Source organism: Chiloscyllium plagiosum, unplaced genomic scaffold (genome assembly GCF_037043375.1).
Source record: "Chiloscyllium plagiosum isolate Xiang-an unplaced genomic scaffold, Cpla_swu_hap1 HiC_scaffold_27, whole genome shotgun sequence".
NCBI lineage: Eukaryota > Metazoa > Chordata > Chondrichthyes > Orectolobiformes > Hemiscylliidae > Chiloscyllium > Chiloscyllium plagiosum.
This window is the reverse complement of record NW_028270165.1, coordinates 5,696,677-5,716,183: the sequence shown is the minus strand read 5'-3', so window position 1 is coordinate 5,716,183 and position 19,507 is coordinate 5,696,677. Positions and strand designations below refer to the sequence as shown.

The 19,507-nt window shown below is 47.9% G+C and overlaps 1 protein-coding gene across 1 annotated transcript; it reads left to right on the top strand.

The window, feature by feature from the left end:
- The first annotated feature begins 13,730 nt into the window (after positions 1–13,730).
- Positions 13,731–17,685, top strand: LOC148142939 (uncharacterized). The gene is made up of 2 exons (XM_087973902.1): positions 13,731–13,819; positions 14,786–17,685. The coding sequence occupies exon 2, from the start codon at positions 15,144–15,146 to the stop codon at positions 16,056–16,058; it is 915 nt and encodes a 304-aa protein (XP_087830028.1). The 5' UTR covers positions 13,731–13,819; positions 14,786–15,143; the 3' UTR covers positions 16,059–17,685.
- Positions 17,686–19,507: the final 1,822 nt, after the last annotated feature.

Below are 19,507 nucleotides of genomic sequence, written 5' to 3'. Positions count from 1 at the left end.
ACACAGGTCTATGGGGTGAATTTGCATTTGCAGATACATTCAATTTTGATCAAAAAGCACACAACCTGCACGCAGTTGATACATGTAATATTTGTAAATTCCCACTTTGGAAATAGAACCAGTCTGATTCAAGATTGGGATACAGACAGACTCAAACCTCACACATTTCATTATTGTCTGAACTGAGATGAAACCTATTTATATAAAACCTTAAGTCATCTCGAGAATCTGACTTCAAAGACTTTCTGGGATTTACACATTAATGAACTAAAACTTGCAACCTATTCTAAAAGACAAAAGACTTCACAACAATCTAGGTTTGTTCAATATATCCGATCAGTTGCACTATATTGTGATCTTTTGCTATAAATTCTGTCTTATGATCCTGCTCCACAGCTTCCTAATGAAGGAGCAACGCTCCGAAAGCTAGTGGTTCCAAATAAACCACTATAACCTGATGTGTGATTTTTTAACTTGATCCAACCCAGTCCATCTCTGGCTCCTCCACATCATTTCTCATGAAGACAGCCCACCCCTCCCGGTGCTGCCAGTAAACTTTACAATGCTGATGAAATGACGCAGTGCCTGCACTCATGAAAAATTTACAATTTTTAATGATACTAGCTTCTCATTCACTGCTCCATCTGATACACGACATTACAAACTTAGTGCAGGAGGCTGAAAGAAATAAGCAGCTTTAAAATAAAAACCTCTTGGAGCTCAAAGCTTTCAATGAAAGTCTGAGCCCAGCAGTAAGTTCAGGTAACCTTTATCAAGACCCAACTTTATTACAGCTTCAGATCCCCCCAGCAATAAGGTGTAGATAAAGTAGCTTTTTTTTTTAAAACAGATCAAGGTCAAAGAGTACACAGTCTCCCCACCCCCCACTTTCTTTACTATTAGTCAGCACCAAGTTATCCCTTTGTAATTGGATCCTTGGTACAGCCTTAACCCGGAGGAAGTATTGCCTCACTCAGCAATTTCAACCCATACCCTGTATCCAAGTAAGTTTCTCCCTGTTCATTTCTGCAGGTGGGGGAGTCAACCACACTGCTCTAGGTCTGGAGTCACATGTAGGCCACCTGGGTAAAGGATGCAGCTGGGACAACTGAGTGAATCCTTTCCTGCAAAGGCAGTTTCCTTTCCTAACAAGGGCATGAGTGATGCAGATGGGGGATCTCACGCCCCAGCCCCCAAAAATGGTTTCATCGTTAGATTCCAAACTCCAGACTTCTGACCGAATTCCAATTCCGCCATCTGCCACGACGGGATTCAAACCCAGGGGTCCAGTCGATAATGGGACTCTGCCATTGCTCCTTCAATCCCCCTGCCATGGCATGTGAACTCGCTGGTGCCTCTGCAGGTGGGAAGAGCGGGTGAATCCCTTCCCACACTGAGAGCAGGTGAATGGCCACTCCCCAGTGTGGACCCGCTAGTGGGCCAGCAGGGTGGAGGCCTGTGTAAAGCCCTTCCCACACTCAGGGCAACTGAAGGGTCTCTCCCCAGTGTGGACCCACTGGTGCTTCAGTCCGTCGGATGAATTGCTGAAGGTTTTCCCGCACTCGGGGCAGGTGAAGGGCCTCTCCCCGGTGTGGACCCGCCGGTGGGTCAGCATGGGAAAAGCACTTGCCGCATTTGGGGCAGCTGAAGGGCTTCTCTCCAGTGTGGACCCGCTGGTGCTTAAGTCTGTCGGAGGAATTGCTGAAGGCCTTCCTGCACTCGGGGCAGCTGAAGGGCCTCTCCCCCGTGTGGACCCGCTGGTGCCTCAGCAGGGCTGAGGAATTGCTGAAGGCCTTCCTGCACTCGGTGCAAAGGAACGGCCTCTCCCCGATGTGGCCCTGCCGGTGGGTCAGCAGACTGGAGGCCTGGGTAAAGCCCTTCCTGCATTTGGGACAGCTGAAGGGCCTCTCCCCTGTGTGGACCCGTTGGTGCTTCAGCAGGTCAGAGGAATTGCTGAAGGCCTGACCGCACTCTGTGCAGGGGAACGGCCTCTCCCCGGTGTGAGTGCGCCAATGAGTCTCCAGGGCAGACGGGAAATGGACACTTTTCCCACAGTCACCACACTTACATGGTTTCTCTACGGGGCAGGATCCCTCAGGTTTTTCCATGGCCAAAACTACCCACAAAAATGTGTAGAGCCCCTCCCTGCCGTGAATTCCTCTTTCCAGGCTGTATAACTATTTCTGGCTCCACACTCAGTGCACTGCAACAGTACGGTCTCTCATCCAGTCCCACTGATTCTGAAAACATACAGAAACAGGAACTAAAAAGCTTTGCTCCTTCTCACAGAATCACAGTTGAAAATCGTTGCGTTCCCAATGGATTGAGTGACTGTCAGACATTGACATCAAAGTGAGGACTGCAGACACTGGACACTCAGTGTCGAAAAGTGCGGTGCTGGAAAAGCGCAGCAGGTCAGGCAGCATCCGAGGAGCAGGAGAGTCGATGTTTCAAGCATAAGCCCTTCATTTGTTGATTTTGAAACTTCCAAATTCAGATCTTCAAATAATCTGTAAAAAGAGATTACAAAAATCATCACTGTCAGTGCAGGGTAGAAATTCAGAACAAGCAACTCTACTTTCTGCAGAACGTTCTTTTCTTTTGTTACTCCACAAAATTGAAAGCATCATCCCACTGTCTCTCTCTCCCCCTCTGTTCTCACTCCACTTTAATTCCCCTGAACGTGCCGATTCAGGATCTTACAGGGGCAGAAAAGGAAAAATGTCAAGACTGACATCTCTCTGAATTTTGGATAACTCCACTTGAAAGTTAATATCTTTCCCAACATTGGAATACTGCTGAGACTGAACAGGTCTGATTTTGGGAAACAAATACTGTGTCAATTCAGGGTGAACCTGCAATGCAGCTTCTTGACGAACAATGAGACACAAAATGGTTAACATCCCCAGGAAGGGGAAGAAAAGGAGACATCAAGGTATTGACTCAGACACCAGAGAGAAAGGTAACATGCCGATCAGGTATCCAGAAACAATCTAGGCCCGTTTGCCAGCACTTGGCCCATTTTCCTTTAACACCTTCCTATTCATATACCCATCCAGATACCTTTTAAATGTTGTGACTGTACCAGCCTCCACCACTTCCTCTGGCAGCTCATTCCTTACACACACTGCCTTCTGAATGAAAACGTTGCCCCTTACATCCCTTTTAAACCTTCCCTTCCTCACCCCATCTGCCCACCCTGAACCTATTACGCTTACATTCTGCAGTATCATTTCAAGGAAAAGACCTTGACTATTTACCCTATCCATGCCTCTCATGATTTTATCAACTTCAGCCTCCAGCGCGCAAGGGGAAACAGCCTCAGTCTGCTTGGCCTCTCTCTATCACTCAAACCCTCCAACCCTGGCAACATCCATGTAAATCTTTTCTGAACCCTTTCAAGTTTCACAACATCCTTCTGATAGGAGGGAGACCAGAACTGCACACAACATTCCAAAAGTGGCTATGGTTCTGCTGAACAATGGCAATTTAATTCCAAAATATTAATTTCTTCATGAGAAGGGAATAGTTGGCAATGTAGCTGTAAGAGGCCTCTTGCAGAAGAGTGAAGAACTGAGTGAGAGAACTTTCCATTAAAATGGAGAGGAACAGAGGTGATTCTGTGACTGGGGACTTAAATCTAAAGCAAGGAAATTACAACGGCAGAGGCACAAACAGGCCACAACAAATGAGGGAACATTATTGAAAGAAATGACAAACATTTAAAGAGCACCTGGAGGAACTGCGACAGTTGTCCATTCCTGTCTGAAAAATAAAACACAGAAGGTGGCACAGCCACAGCTAACAAGGGACATGATGGATAGGACGAGATCCAAAGGATTGGCGTACAAATTGGCTCAAAATAAACAATAACAATGAGAACAGGCAAAGTTCTCATGTGGAACAAAGAGATGGCAGACCAATTAACCACATATGTTGCTTCTATCAAAACACAGGTAACATCCCATGTTGGGAAACACATGGTCCAATGAGAGCAGAACTGAAGGAAATGAGCAGTTGTGGGGAAGTGGTGTTGGGGAAACTGATGGGATTAAAAGTTTACAAATCCTGGTGCTGGTAATCCACACCCCAAACAATGGTCCGAGGTCATGCAATTCGCAAATCTTGGGCTGATCTTAGCAGAACTGTTTAATGGTAAGGTCCTACAGAGTGTTGCTGAACAAAGTGACCTTGGAGTGCAGGTTCATAGCTCCTTGAAAGTAGAATCACAGATAGATAGGATACTGAAGAAGGTGTTTGGTATGCTTTCCTTCATCGGTCAGAGTATTGAGTACAGAAGTTGGGAGGTCATGTTTCAGCTGTACATGACATTGAATAGGTCACTTTTGGAATATTGCATGCAATTCTGGTCTCCTTCCTATCAGAAGGATGTATGAACCTTGAAAGGATTCAGAAAAGATTTACAAGGATGATGTTAGGGTTGAGGGATTTGAGCTATAGGGAGAAGTTAATCAGGCTGGCAGTTTTCCGTGGAGAGTCGGACGCTGATGGGTGACCTTATAAAGGTTTATAAAATGATGAGGTGTACGGATAGAATAAATAGACAAAGTCTTCCCTGGGGTGGGGTAGTTGATAACTCTAGAACATAGGTTTAGGGTGAGGGGGGGAAAGATTTAAAGGAGATGTAAGCGGCAACTTTTTCACGCAGAGTGGCAAGTGCATGGAATGAGCTGCTGGAGGAAGTGGAGGAGGCTCGTGCAATTGCAACATTTAAAAGGCATCTGGATGGGTATACGAACAGGAAGGGCTTGGAGGGATATCGGTCGGATGCTGGCTCAAATTATCCCTCCTCCTGGATTGAATTTCAAATCCATCTTCATCATGTCTTTCCTCCACTCCTGGCGTTCTCTTTTCTCCTGTCTACAAACTGAAAATAACATCAACACATCAATGCTCTCCTGGTCATTGCGGTCTTGGAAGTACCCAGTTTCTGTTCCAGCGCCTCAAATGATCAGATTCATTCACCTCAAATTCACAGTCCGCCTTCGTGTCATTCTAGATGTCTCTCTCCCTCCCATTCCCTTTTCCTGTTTTAAGGCCACACAGACCAAGCTCAGGGCCAGGTCTCTCAGAGTGAAATGAGGAAATTCTAGTTGAATGACACCAACTGTGACTTCTCTCCCGGAAATGACAGCTGATGGTGCCCTCACCAAGATGGCCGCCCGCGCTCCCCACCCCAAGTCAACATGCGCCTTACCCTTACAATGATGGCGCCCTGTTGCCCGGGCAATACGAGAGCTCCTTCGGTGGTGAAGTGGGCCTGGGGAGGTTTTATTCACGGCCTCAGGCCTCCCCCAGGAGTGTACAAACTCCCCAGTCTCCCTCCTCCCGCGGTTCCCAATCCTACCCTGTCTCACTGTCTCCTCTCCCTGGGGACAGGAGCCAGGTCTTGGCGCTCGGGCCTGGCGACCTCCCCGGGATGTTCCTGAAACCTGTTCCAGTTCTGAAGGAGGATCCCCGGACCCGAAACACCTCCTCACATTCCTCCCGACACGAGCTGCCGGACCTGCTCAGCTTTTCCAGCGGCTCCTGTTCTTGCTCCTTCCGCCGCCGGTGCCATGACTCTCCCGCAGTCAGTAACTTTGCCTCACCGCACGCATGCGCACAGCCAGAGCCCCATAGAGAGGTTTCTCGATCGCATGGGATCGTGGGAATTGAAGGCGCCATTAATGTCGTGAAATCCAGTATCCCATATGCCCTCTTAACTGTCCTATTCACGTGTTAATGAAGAAGGGCTCATGCCCGAAACGTCGATTCTCCTGCTCCTTCGATGCTGCCTGACCTGCTGCGCTTTTCCAGCAGCACATTTTCAGCTCTGATCTCCAGCATCTGCAGTCCTCACTTTCTCCTCCTTAATGAAGTACACGTCAGGGGTAAATCATTCATCGATTTTAGATTTATACATTGAGTGGAACACTACAGGTGTTTAACTCTAAACTCTAGTTCCAATTCAGTGTCAGTATAATCGCTTTTTATCTGCTCTAAAATAAGCACCGAATCAATGCACTCCATCTGACCCTTCTTAACGTTGATTTTCTTTAGTTTGCAGATTCCAACACTGTTTCAATAATTTATTAAAATCTACTTCTGGTACATGGGCGTCACTGGCTGGCCAGCATTTGGTTCTCCTTGAGAATGTGCTGCCTTCTTGAACCGTTGCAGACCACATCCTGTACAGTGACCCACAATGTCTTGAGGGAAGGAATTCCAGGATTTGGACCAGTGACACTGAAGGAACATTTCCAAGTGAAGATGGTGAGTGGCTTGCAGGGATACTTGCAAGAGGTTGTGTTCCCATGTATCTGTTTTCCTGGTCCTTCTAGATGGAAGTGGTTGTTAGGCAATTTGTAAGGTGCTTTGGTAAATTCTTGCAGTGCATCTTGCAGACACTACACACGACTGCTTCTGAACAGTGTATATGGTACCAATCAAGCAGGCAACATTGACCTGGATGGAAGCAGTGTTTCAAATACAGTTGAAGCTGCAACCCCATCCAAGCTAGTGGGGAGTATTCCATTACACTGCTGACTTGTGGCTTGTAGAAGTTGGAACAGGTTTTGGAGAGTCAGGAGGTGAGTTACTCACTACAGTATTTCTGGCCTCTGACCTGCTCTTGTAGCCACTGTGTATATATGGTTCATCTAGTTGTGTTTCTGTTCAATGGTAGACCCCAAGGATGTTGATCGTGGGGTATTTAGTGACAGTAACATTGTTGATATCACAGGTCAGTGGTCAGATTATCTCTTTTGGGGATGAGTCATTCTGTGACATTTGCATGGCATTCATGTTACTTGCCACTCATCAGCCCATTGGATATGGTTAAGATCTTGTAGCATTTCAAACTGAACTGCTTCAGTTTGTGAGGAGTTGTATATAGTGCTGAACATCTGCAATTATTGCGACATCTCCACTTCTGAACTTATGATGGAGGAAGGTCATTGATGAAGATGGTTCGGCCTATGAACTCCTGCAGAGTTGTCCTGAAGTTGAGATGACTGACCTCCACAAATCATAGCCATCTTTCCATGTGATAGGTATGACTTAACAATTAAGACATACAAAACTAATTGAAGGAATAGGTATGAGACAACCCTCTTCAGGGTGTCTCCAGTGCAGGTTTTTCTGTTCTCGAAACAATCTGATAAATGTTGACATTCATCAGCCTTTTGATCTTGGCAGTTTCCTTTCTCTCCAACATTTGTTTCACGTTAGCAAGTTGAATTCTTCTGCATTTTTCAGGAAAATGTTTTACAGAAGGTAACATTCTTAATATCTGTGTAATATTCTGTGTGAAAACTGTCTATAAACCACCGGTTGGAGAAAGTTTCTCTGAAAAGGTTTGTCAAATGCCCTGCTTCCACAAGACCCAGTGTTCCCAAAGTTGAAGTACTTTTAACAGCCCCTTTATATTTTCCAGAATTCCCATGATAGGAGACATGTGCCACTTGTACCCACCACAAATCTCCTGAAACTGGGTGCGCTACAAAAGTCCAGCAGGAAGATTATCAGTAAAATGGTCTGGTTTCAATCACAGAGTTATAGACATCTAGAGACACACTGCACGGACACAGATCCTTTGGTTCAACTCATCCATGCTGACTAGATGTCCCAAGCTGACCCAGTCCCAAGTTCCAGCCTTTGGCCCATATCCCTCCCAGATGCCTTTTAAATATTGTAATTGTACCCATCTCCACCACTTCCCTGGCAGCTTGTTCCACACACACACACCATCCTCTGCATAAAAAAATTGTCCTTGAGGTCACTTATTCCCTTCTTGCTACCACAGCACCTCCTCTCTGTTCCCCACCACCCTCAGCACCCCCTGTCCATCCACAGCGCCTTCTGTCCATTCCCACCCTGCTACCCACAACGCCCCATGTCCATTTCCCTCTCCCCACCCATCCATCCTCTCTCTCTCCCCTCACCCTCCACTCTCCATCTCTCTGTTCCCTGTCTATTCTCTCTCTCCACAAATTCTCTGCTGCCCATTCTTCCACAACCCCCACCTTCTCCTTGGCACTCATTCTCTTTCTCCACCCACCCTCTGTCCCCGTCCATTCTCTGACTCTCCTCACATTCTGCACCCCACACCATTCTCCCTTCTGCCCCCAAACACTCTACCCTCACATTCTCCCTCTCAGACCCTTCACCCCATTCTCTGGGTCCCCCACGCTCAGCCCCGCAGGCCTTTCTCTCCCCCCCAAGTCCTTCTCCTCTCCCTCACCCTCTGCTCCCCTGTCCATTCTCTCTCTCTGTTCTCCACAGCTCCACCCAGCCCCCGTCCATTCTCTCTCTAGTCTCCCCAGCCCCCGTCCATTCTCTTTCTGTTCTCCCCAGCCCCACCCTCTAGCCCCCATCAATGAGAGGAGGGAATCTGGTTGGGAGGAGGAGGAGCTAGAAAGATAGGGAGCTCATTTGAAATTGAGTTCCCCAATGTTGAGTCCTCCCAACTCTACACAGCCTGGGTGGAAGATGGGATGTTGTTCCTCCAATTTGCAGTTTGATTCATTGTGGTAAGGGAGGAGGCCAAAGATGGTTATGTCAGAAAGGGAGTGGGAAGGGGACTTAAAATGGCTGGTGACTGGGAGGTCCGGTCAGCCTCTGCGGGCCCAGGTATGATGCTCGGTGAACTGTTCCCCAAGTCTCCCCAATGTAGAGAAGTCCACAATTGGCAAAAGAAATACCACAATGTAAAATTATAGCATCTGCTGTAAAAAAAAAAGCAGAAAGGAGGTGTATTGTTTAAATGGTGATGTATTGGGATGTGGAGCAAGTGAGGACTGCAGATGCTGGAGATCAGAGTCGAAAGGTGTGACACTGGAAAAGCACAGCAGGTCAGGCAGCATCCAAGGAGTAGGAGAGTTGACGTTTTGGGCACGAGCCCTTCATCAGGAATGATGTGTGAATGTACAAAGGGGGCTCAGCGTCATTCCACACCAGTCAGTACCAGTTGTCAGACAGGTGCAGCAAGCAATCAGCAAGGCAAGTGGTATGTTAACAAGAGGAAATGAGTTCAGAAGTGGGGATGTCTTCCTGCAGTTAGGGGGTCATTGAAAGTATTCAAGGCTGAACTCATCTGATTTTGGAACAACAAAGAAGTGGATGTTTATGGGGGAAGGCAAGGAAATGGTTTTAGAACAGTTTCAGTCCAACTAGTCCATGCTAAAAAAACTGATGCCCCTCATGTCTTTTTAAAATCTTTCTCCACTCACTGTCAAACTTTGCTCCCTAATCTTGAAACCGCCCTAGAGAAAGAAGACCCGCCGTTCACCTCATCTATATCCTTCATGATTTTATAAACCTCTATAAGGTCACCTCGCAGCCTGCTGTGCTCCAGTGAAAAAGTCCCAGCCTATCCACTTAGGTGTAGTTAGATTCATATCCAGTTATGATCTGTTCAATGCTGGTGCAGGCTCGAAAGACCAAATGGCGACTTCTGTTCCCAGTTCTCCCACTCTGTGTCCAGGACAGCAAGAGACTATAAGACATTGGAGCAGAAAGTAGGCCATTCAGCTCATCAAGTCTGCTCATACCATTTAGTTGTGGCTCATAGGTTTCTCAATCCCATTCTCTTGCTTTCTCTCCATAACCCTCGATCCCCTTGGTACTCAAGAACATGTGTCTCAGTCTTAAATATACTCAGTGACCTAGCCTCTGCAACCTTCAGTGGCAATGAATTCCATAGATTCACCACTATCTGGCTGAAGTGTTTTATGTTTATCTATGTTCTAAAAGGCCTTCTCTTTCCTCTGAGGGTGAGCCCTCGGGTCCGAGTCTCTCCTACCAACGGAAACATCTTCCCAACTTCCACTGTGTCCAGGCCATTCAGTATTCTGTGTGTTTCAATTAGATCTCTCCTGAGTGTGGGCCTGTTGGTCATCATGAAGCAGACCCTTTAGGATGAGGTACAGCAGGGATTAGGTTCGGCAAATGGAAAGAGAGTATGTGGGATGGAGATTGTCAGCTTCTAGGGAATAAGGGAGGAAAGAGAGTTCATTATAAATTAGAATTGTTCAGGTGGGCCAAGGAGTGGCAGATGGAGTTTAATTTAGAGAAATGAGAGGTGTTGCATTTTGCAGCTGTATAAGACATTGTTTAGGCCACTTTTGGAATACTGTGTTCAGTTCAGGTCTCCCTGCTATAGCAAAGAGTTTGTGAAACTTTGAAAGTGGTTGGAGAAGATTTGCAAGGCTGTTGCCATGCTTGTGACCTACAGTGAGAGGCTGAAGAGGCCAGGGGTATTTTCCTTGGAGAATTGGAGGCTATGGGGGTGATCTTATAGATGTTTATGAGGGACATGGATAGGGTAAATACCCAAGCACTTTTTGCCAGGGTAGGGGAGTCCAAAACTAGAGGGCATATGTTTGAGGTGAGAGGGGAATGATTTAAAAGGGACGTGACCGGCAAAGTTTTCATGCAGAGGATGGTACATGTGTGTAACAAACTACCAGATAATGACAACATTTAAAAGGCATCTGGATAGGTACATGAATAGGAAGGATTTAGAGGGATATGGGCCAAATGCGACTAGGTTAATTTAGGATATTTGGTTGGCATGACAAGCTGGGCCGAAGGGTCTGTTTCCATGCTTTATAACTCTAATCAGCTTTGCACTTTCAGAGCAGCTTTCAAAGATGTTTTGCCCTTACTGGGAGCAATAGACAATAGGTGCAGGAGTAGGCCATTCTGCCCTTTGAGCCTGCACCACCATTCAATATGATCATGGCTGATCATCCTTAATCAGTATCCTGTTCCTGCCTTATCTCCATAACCCTTGATTCCACTATCCTTGAGAGCTCTATCCAACTCTTTCTTAAATGAATCCAGAGACTGGGCCTCCACTGCCCTCTGGGGCAGAGCATTCCACACAGCCACCACTCTCTGGGTGAAGAAGTTTCTCCTCATCTCTGTCCTAAATGGCCTACCCCATATTTTTAAGCTGTGTCCTCTGGTTCGGCACTCACCCATCAGCGGAAACGTGTTTCCTGCCTCCAGAGTGTCCAATCCTTTAATAATCTTATATGTCTCAATCAGATCCCCTTCTAAACTCAAGGGTATACAAGCCCAGTCGCTCCAGTCTTTCAGCGTAAGGTAGTCCCGCCATTCCAGGAATTGACCTCGTGAACCTACGCAGCACTCCCTCAATAGCCAGAATGTCTTTCCTCAAATTTGGAGACCAGAACTGCACACAAAGGTCCAGGTGTGGTCTCACCAGGGCCCTGTACAGCTGCAGAAGAACCTCTTTGCTTCTATACTCAATCCCTCTTGTTATGAAGGCCAGCATGCTATTAGCCTTCTTCACTACCTGCTGTACCTGCATGCTTACCTTCATTGACTGGTGTACAGAAGATAAGTCAAGCATGATTTCCCCTTCATAAATCCATGCTGACTCTGACCTATCCTGTTACTACTATCCAGATGTGTTGTAATTTCATCCTTTATAATAGACTCCAGCATCTTTTCCACCACTGAGGTCAGACTAACTGGTCTATAATTTACTGCTTTCTCTCTCCCACCTTTCTTAAAAAGTGGTACAACATTAGCCACCCTCCAATTCGCAGGAACTGATCCCGAATCTATCGAACTCTGGAAAATAATCACCAACGCATCCACGATTTCTCGAGCCACCTCCTTCAGTACCCTGGGATGTAGACCATCAGGCCCTGGGGACTTATCAACCTTCAGATCTAACAGTCTCTCCAACACCAAATTATGGCAAATATAAATTCCCTTAAGTTCAGGTCCTTCAGCCACTGTTACCTCAGGGAGACTGCTTGTGTCTTCAAGGAGAAAGTGAGGTCTGCAGATGCTGGAGATCAAAGTTGAAAAGTGAACACAGATCTGAAGTACGAATTCAATTCTTCTGCCATTTTTTGTTCCTCGTAATATATTCCCCTGTTTCTGTCTTCAAGGGCCCAATTTTAGTCTTTACCATTTTTTGCCTTTCACATATCTAAAAAAGCTTTTACTATCCTCCTTTATGTTGTTGGCCAGTTTACCTTCGTACCTCATTTTTTCTCTGTGTATTTCCTTCTTAGTTATCCTCTGTTGTTCTTTAAAAGCTTCCCAGTCCTCCATTTTCCCACTTATCTTTGCTATGTTATACTTTTTCTCTTTTAACTTTATGTTTCTGAACTTCCCTCGTCAGCCATGGCCACCCATGCCTCCTCCTAGGATCTGTCTTCCTTTTTGGAATAAACTGATCCTGCATCTTCTGCATTATACACAGAAATATCTGCCATTGTTCCTCCACTGTCATCCCTGCTAAGGTATTGCACCATTGAACTTTGACCAGCTCCTCCCTCATAGCTGCATAGTTCCCTTTATTCAACAGAAATATTGTCACTTCCGATTGTACCCTCTCCTTCTAAAATTGCAGATTGAAGCTTATTGTATTATGGTCACTACTTCCCAATGGCTCCTTCACTTCGAGGTCCGTGATCAATTCTGGTTCATTGCACAGAACAAGTTACAGTGAAATCTTTAATTTGTGGGACAGCAACTGAGTGAATGAGTACATCCAGAATTTTAGTGGAAAGTGGGAATTCATTGCACTGTGGGGATGAAGTGCTTTAAGGTTTACCGGCAGTAAGTACAGTGTGCTGAGTGGGGAGCTGAGTGAAGGGTTAGGTGGGTTCTTGTTTTAAACTGCTCATTTCTTTCAGCCTCCAGCATTGTATTTCCACTGCTGTACATCAGAAGAAGTGAATCAGTCACTGTTATCATTAGAAACCTTACGGTTTCAATACCTCATTGTTTCCTGATCATTTTAAAGTTTACTGACAGCAGCGGGGTTTAGGCCGTATTCACTGGAAACGATTAAGCAGACAAATAACACACATACGAAAGGGCAGGGTGGGACTTGTCTTTTGATTTGGTGGAAGGTGGGAGGTTCTGCGCGCTGTGATCCGGGGCAAACACGACTGCAGTAAATCATTCAATCTCTACAGTGTGGAAGGAGGCCATTCAACCCCTCTGAAGAGCATGCCATCCCGACCCATGCCCACCAGCTCCCTGCCCTGTCTAGTAGTTTCTGCTGGGGGATGAGACTCGACCATAAAATTAGGGGGAGTAGATTTAAGGTAGAGATGAGGAGGAGCTGTTTTTCCCTGAGAGTAGTTAATCTGTGAAGGGTGAGGGTGGATTGGCTATGCTAAATTGCCCCACATGGTCCAGGGATTTACAGATTAGGGTGGATTCGCCATGTTAAATTACCCATAGTGCCCAGGTATGGGCAGGTGAGGTCTATTCGGGGGGTAAATATCGGGCAGGAGGGGAAAGGGGAATGGATGTGGGTGGGTTACCCTTCGGAGGGTCGGGGTGGTCTCATTGGGCCGGGTGACCTGCTTCTACATTGTGCGGATTCTCTGAAGGGAAAGGATGTTTGCAAACTGTGCAGGGCAGTGCGGGCCGTCAATCCGGAGCAGGCGCAGTGCGGAGCCGCCGTTCGCCCCGCCCCTTCGACTCGTCACGCCCCGTCTCGCACGCCGTCACTCGACACTTGCTCCTCCCACTGTCCCGGCCGCGCTCCGCGTCTGTACCCGCCTCTCGCTCCACCCAGTCGCTCCGCCCCTGACCCCGATCGTCGCTCCGCCCCCTCTCCGCTGCTCGCTCCTCCCCTTCCTGTCTCTCCCTCCGCCGCCTCGACCCATCGATGACGTCACAACGCGGAAGTGGCTCTGCTCGGTTCAGAGTAAAACCCTTTCGCTGGGCAACTCCTCAATCTGAGAGGGAGAAAATCTGTTCACTGGTAGCAACTGGAATGAATCCAGGGAGGGAGCAGACTCTGCAAACTCAGGTATGTGTCTTCATTGCCCGGGTGATGAGGGACGGAAGGATAGGGTGCGGCTGTTTTCCCCAGCCCGCGCCAGAATCTTAGGGGTAACCTTATAGACTTTTATAAAATGATAAGGAGCATGGATATGGTAAATAGACATGGTCTTTTCCTTGGGGTGGGGGAGTCCAGAACGAGAGGGTGATTGGTTTATGGTGAGGGCAGCGGGGGAGGGGGCGTGGAGATTTAAAAGAGACCTAAGGAGGCAACTATTTCACCAGGTTTGGGCGGGTGTGAATGTGTGTACAGAATGACCTGCCAGAGAAAGTAGTGGAGGCTGGTACAATCACAGCATTTAAAAGGCATTTGGACGGGTGTATCAATACGAACGGTTCAGAGGGACAGGGAACACGTGCTGGCAAATGTGACTAGATTAATTTAGGATATCTGGTCAGCACAGAAGAGTTTGACTGAAGTGCCTGTGTCTGTTTCTGTGTGTATATGACTCTGGCTTTCCACTAACATTTGCCACGTCTGTGTGTTCAGCTTCTATCTTTGGTGTCGGTGTTAATACCTTGATGTCTCATTATGCTCCCCTTCCCGGGGACATTAACCATTTCTTGAGGTTGTTCCTCAAGAAGCTGCATTGCAGGTTCATCCTGAATTGGCACACTTTATTTTGCTTTCCAAATCAGACCTGCTCACTCTCAGCATTATGCCAATGACGTGAAAGATATTAACTTTCAGGTGGAGTTTCAGAGAGATAAGTCTTGACGTTTTTGCTTTTCTGCTCCTGTAAGATCCTGAATCAGCACCTTCAGGAGAATTAGTTGAAGTGGAGTGAGAACAGAAGGGGAGAGAGAGAATGGGATGGTGCTTTCAATTTTGTGGAATAATAAAAGAAAAGAATGTTCTCCAGAAAGCAGAATTGCTTGTTCTGAATTTCTACCCTGGACTGACAGTGATGACTTTTATATTCTCTTTTTACAGCGTTTGAAGACCTGAAGACAGAAGTTTCAAAATCAACTGTAACATCAACTCTCCTGCTCCTCGGATGCTACTTGATGTGCTGTGAATTTTCAAGTGCCGTGCTTTTTGACAGTGACTCTCCAGAGTCAGCAGTCCTCACTTTGGTGTCAATGTCTGACGGTCACTCAATCCATCAGGACAACAACGATTTTTGACTGCGATTCTGTGAGAAGGAGCAAAGCTTTTTGGTTCCTGTTCGAGTACATTTCCAGTATCAGTGGGACTGGATGAGAGACCTACTGTTGCAGTGCACTGAGTGTGGAGCGTGTAACAGCTATACCGCCTGTTAAGAGGAAATCATGGTGTGAAGGGGCTCTACATGCGTTTGTGTGCGGCTGAAGCTTCGGCCATGGAAAAACCTGAGGAATCCCGCCCTGTGGAGAAACCATGGAAGTGTGGTGACTGCGGGAAAGGCTTCTATGTCCCATCTGCCCTGGAAACTCATCGGCGCAGTCACACCAGAGAGAGGCCCTTCAGCTGCCCTGAGTGTGGGAAGAGCTTTATCCAGGCCTCTGCAGTGCGGACTCACCAGCGGGTCCACACAGGGGAGAGGCCGTTACCGTGTCCCGAGTGCGGGAAAGCCTTCAGCAATTCCTTCAACCTCCAGACACACAGGCGACTCCACACTGGTGAGAGGCCGTTTTCTTGCTCTGAGTGCAAGAAGGCATTCAGACATTCCTCTGACCTGCTGACCCACTGGCGGGTCCACACGGGGGAAAGGCCCTACAGCTGCCCCGAGTGTGGGAAGGCCTTCACCAATTCCTCCCACCTGCTGACTCACCAGCGGGTCCACACGGGGGAGAGGCCGTTCACCTGCCCCAAGTGCGGGAAGAGATTTAGTCAGGTGAGCAACTTGTGGAAGCACCAGCGTCTCCACACTGGGGAGAAGCCCTTCAGCTGCCCCGAGTGCAGGAAGGCCTTCAGCAGTTCCACCACTCTGCTGACCCACCGGCGGATCCATATGGGGGAGAGGCCATTCCCCTGCACAGAGTGCGGGAAGGCCTTCAGCAATTCCTCCATCCTGCTGAGACACCAGAGGGTTCACACAGGGGAGTGGCCCTTCAGCTGCCCTGAGTGCAGGAAGGGGTTCAGCGATTCCTCCAATCTCCAGACCCACCACTGGATCCACACTGGGGAGAAGCCCTTCGGCTGCACAGAGTGTGGGAAGGCCTTCATCCGCTCCTCCCACCTGCGGAGGCACCAACGAGTTCATGTGCCATCGCAGGGTGATTGAAGGAGCAACAACCGAGTGCCATTAGGGACTGGACTGTCAACCAGTTCCGGGGACTCCTGAGTTTGAATCCAGCCGCAGCAGATCACGGAATTGGAATTCGGTCAGAAATCTGGAGTTCAGAATCTGATGATGAAACCGTTTTTAGGGTGGGGTGAAAATGCTGAGTGAGGCAATACTTCCTCCAGGTTATGGCTGTACCAAGGATCCAATTACAAAGGACAACTTGGTGATGACCAACAGTAAAGAAAGTGAGGTAGGATAGGGGGTGTGAGAAGTATGCGCGCTTTGACCTTGAGCTGTTTAAAAAGCACCTACTTTTTCTACACCTTTTTGCTGGGGGGATCTGAAGCTTTAACAAAGTTGGGTCACAATGAAGGTTACCTGAACTTACCGCGGGCTCAGACTCTCATTGAAAGCTTTGAGCTCCAAGAGGTTTTTTGATTTAAAGCTGTTCATTTCTTTCAGCCTCCTGCACCAAGTTTTCAATGTTGTGTATCGGGTGGAGCAGTGAATGGGTAGCTAGTATCATTAGATATTGTAAATTTTTCAGGAGTGCAGGTAGTGTTGTTTCATTGGCATTGTAAAGTTTACTGGCAGCACTGGGAGGTATGGGCTGTGTTCACGAGAAACGATGTGGCGGTGCCAGTATTGGACTGGGGTGGATAAAGTTAAAAATCACACAAGACGAGGTTATAGTCCAACAGATTTATTCAGAAGCACGAGCTTTCGGAGCGCCGGTCCTTCCACAGGTAGCTGTGGAGCAGGATCATAAGACACAAATCTTATAGCAAAATTCATAGTGTCATGCAACTGATGCCTTTTAGAATGGGTTGCAGGTTTCGGTTCATTAAGATATAAATCCAAGAACAACATCTAAGTCCTGTTCTTGAGATGACTTATGGTGTTATATATTTTTTAAAAAGTGACATCCCAGCTCACACAATACATTAAAGTTGTGAGGTTCGAGTCTGTCAGTATCCCAATCTTGAATCAGACTAGTTCTGTTTTTAAAGTAGGAATATATAAAATATTATATGGATTGACTGCCTGTAGATTGTGAGCTTTGTGAGCAAAATTGAAAGTATCTGCAAATATAATTCTGTCAATACAAATTTACTCCATAGAGTTGTGTGTGTGTGCATGTAAGAGTGTGTGCGATGGAGTATAAGTCTGTGAGTGTGTGAGCATGTTAGAGCTGAAAATGTGTTGCTGGAAAAGCGCAGCAGGTCAGGCAGCATCCAGGGAACAGGAGAATCGACGTTTCGGGCATAAGCCCTTCAGGAATGAGGAAAGTTTGTCCAGCAGGCTAAGATAAAAGGTAGGGAGGAGGAACTTGGGGAAGGGGCGTCGGAAATGCTATAGGTGGAAAGAGGTCAAGGTGAGGGTGATAGGTTAGACTGGGGTGGAGGCGGAGAGGTCAGGAAGAAGATTACCGGTTAGGAAGGCGGTGCTGAGTTCGATGGATTTGACTGAGACAAGGTGGGGGGACGGGAAATGAGGAAACTGGTGAAATCCGAGTTCATCCCTTGTGGTTGGAGGGTTCCTAGGCGGAAGATGAGGCGCTCTTCCTCCAACCGTCGTGTTGTTGTGGTCTGGCGATGGAGGAGTCCAAAGACCTGCATATCCTTGGTGGAGTGGGAGGGGGAGTTGAAGTGTTGAGCCACAGTGTGGTTGGGTTGGTTGGTCCGGGTGTTCTCTGAAATGCTCCGCAAGTAGGCGGCCTGTCTCTCCAATATAGAGGAGGCCACATCGAGTGCAGAGGATGCAATAGATGATGTGTGTGGAGGTGCAGGTGAATCTGTGGTGGATATGGAAGTTTCCATTGCGGCCTTGGAGGGAGGTGAGGGGGGAGGTGTGGGTGCAAGTCTTGCACCTCCTGCGGTTGCAGGGGAAGGTGCCGGGAGTGGAGGTTGGGTTGGTGGGGGGTGTGGATCTGACGAGGGAGTCACGGAGGGAGTGGTTTTTACGGAATGCTGATAGGGGAGGGGAGGGAAATATATTCTTGGTGGTGGGGTCCGTTTGGAGGTGGCGGAAATGACGGCGGATGATGCGCTGTACATGGAGATTGGTAGGGTGGTAGGTGAGGACCAGTGGGGTTCTGTCCTGGTGGCGGTTGGAGGGACGGGGCTCAAGGGCGGAGGAGCGGGAAGTAGAAGAGATGCGGTGGAGGGCATCGTCGACCACGTCTGGGGGGAAATTGCGGTCCTTGAAGAAGGAGGCCATCTGGGTTGTACGTTTTTGGAACTGGTCCTCCTGGGAGCAGATGCGGCGGAGACAAAGGAATTGGGAGAATGGGATGGTGTTTTACAGGGGGCAGGGTGGGAGGAGGTGTAGTCTAGGTAGCTGTGGGAGTCGGTCGGTTTGTAGTAGATGTCCGTGTTGATTCGGTCGCCTGAGATAGAAATAGAAAGGTCGAGGAAGGGGAGGGAGGAATCTGAGACTGTCCAGGTGAATTTGAGGTCGGGGTGGAAGGTGTTGGTGAAGTGGATGAACTGTTCAACCTCCTCGTGGGAGCACGAGGCGGCGCCGATACAGTCATCGATGTAGCGGAGGAAAAGGTGGGGGGGTGGGGCCAGTGTAGTTGCGGAAGATGGACTGTTCCACATATCCTACGAAGAGGCAGGCATAGCTGGGGCCCATGCAGGTGCCCATGGCTACTCCTCTTGTTTGGAGGAAGTGGGAGGATTGGAAAGAGAAGTTGTTCAGGGTGAGGACCAGTTCAGACAGTCTAAGGAGGGTGTCAGTGGAAGGGTACTGGTTGGGACGGCGGGAAAGGAAGAAGCGGAGGGCTTTGAATCCTTCGTGAAGGGGGATGGAGGTGTACAGGGACTGGATGTCCATGGTGAAGATAAGGCGTTGGGGACCGGGGAAGCGAAAATCATGGAGGAGGTGGAGGGCATGGGTGGTGTCCCGAACGTAGGTGGGGAGTTCTTGGACTAAGGGGGACTGGACCGTGTCAAGGTGTTTTAAAAAATTCTCAAGGTCAGGTTCGTAGGAGAGTAGTCTGACACAGAACAAACGACCAAGAGGCGAGTCTGCTAGAATATGGGCATTTTATTCCCCGCAGCGTCGCCACAACCAGGTCTCATACAACGGGTCTGGCTTATACTCACTCTACATGTTACCGGAACTGGGAGCCGTCAGTTCTCGTAGAGCGGTTGCCAACAACCCACGCTCGGCGGTTAAACGTAACCCTGGAGCAGACTCACCGAACTGGAGACTTTTCCAGCTGATATACTCTTTTCCAGATATAAACATTCATGTGAACAGCAGAGCAAGGCTAAAAAACACATTCCATTCTGGTTACATACAGATAAGAAGATTCACACGGGGAGGTGTGTAATAAGATTCACACGGGACTAAGCAACACCTCCATTCCGGTTAGATTCACACATGTATTGGGACATAATTTTTAACCGTTTCACCACATTCCACTGCTTGGAATTTTA

What these genes read in the sequence shown, in the direction of transcription:
- LOC148142939 (XM_087973902.1), top strand. Translation starts at nt 15,144, where the DNA reads ATGCGTTTGTGTGCGGCTGAAGCTTCGGCCATGGAAAAACCTGAGGAA.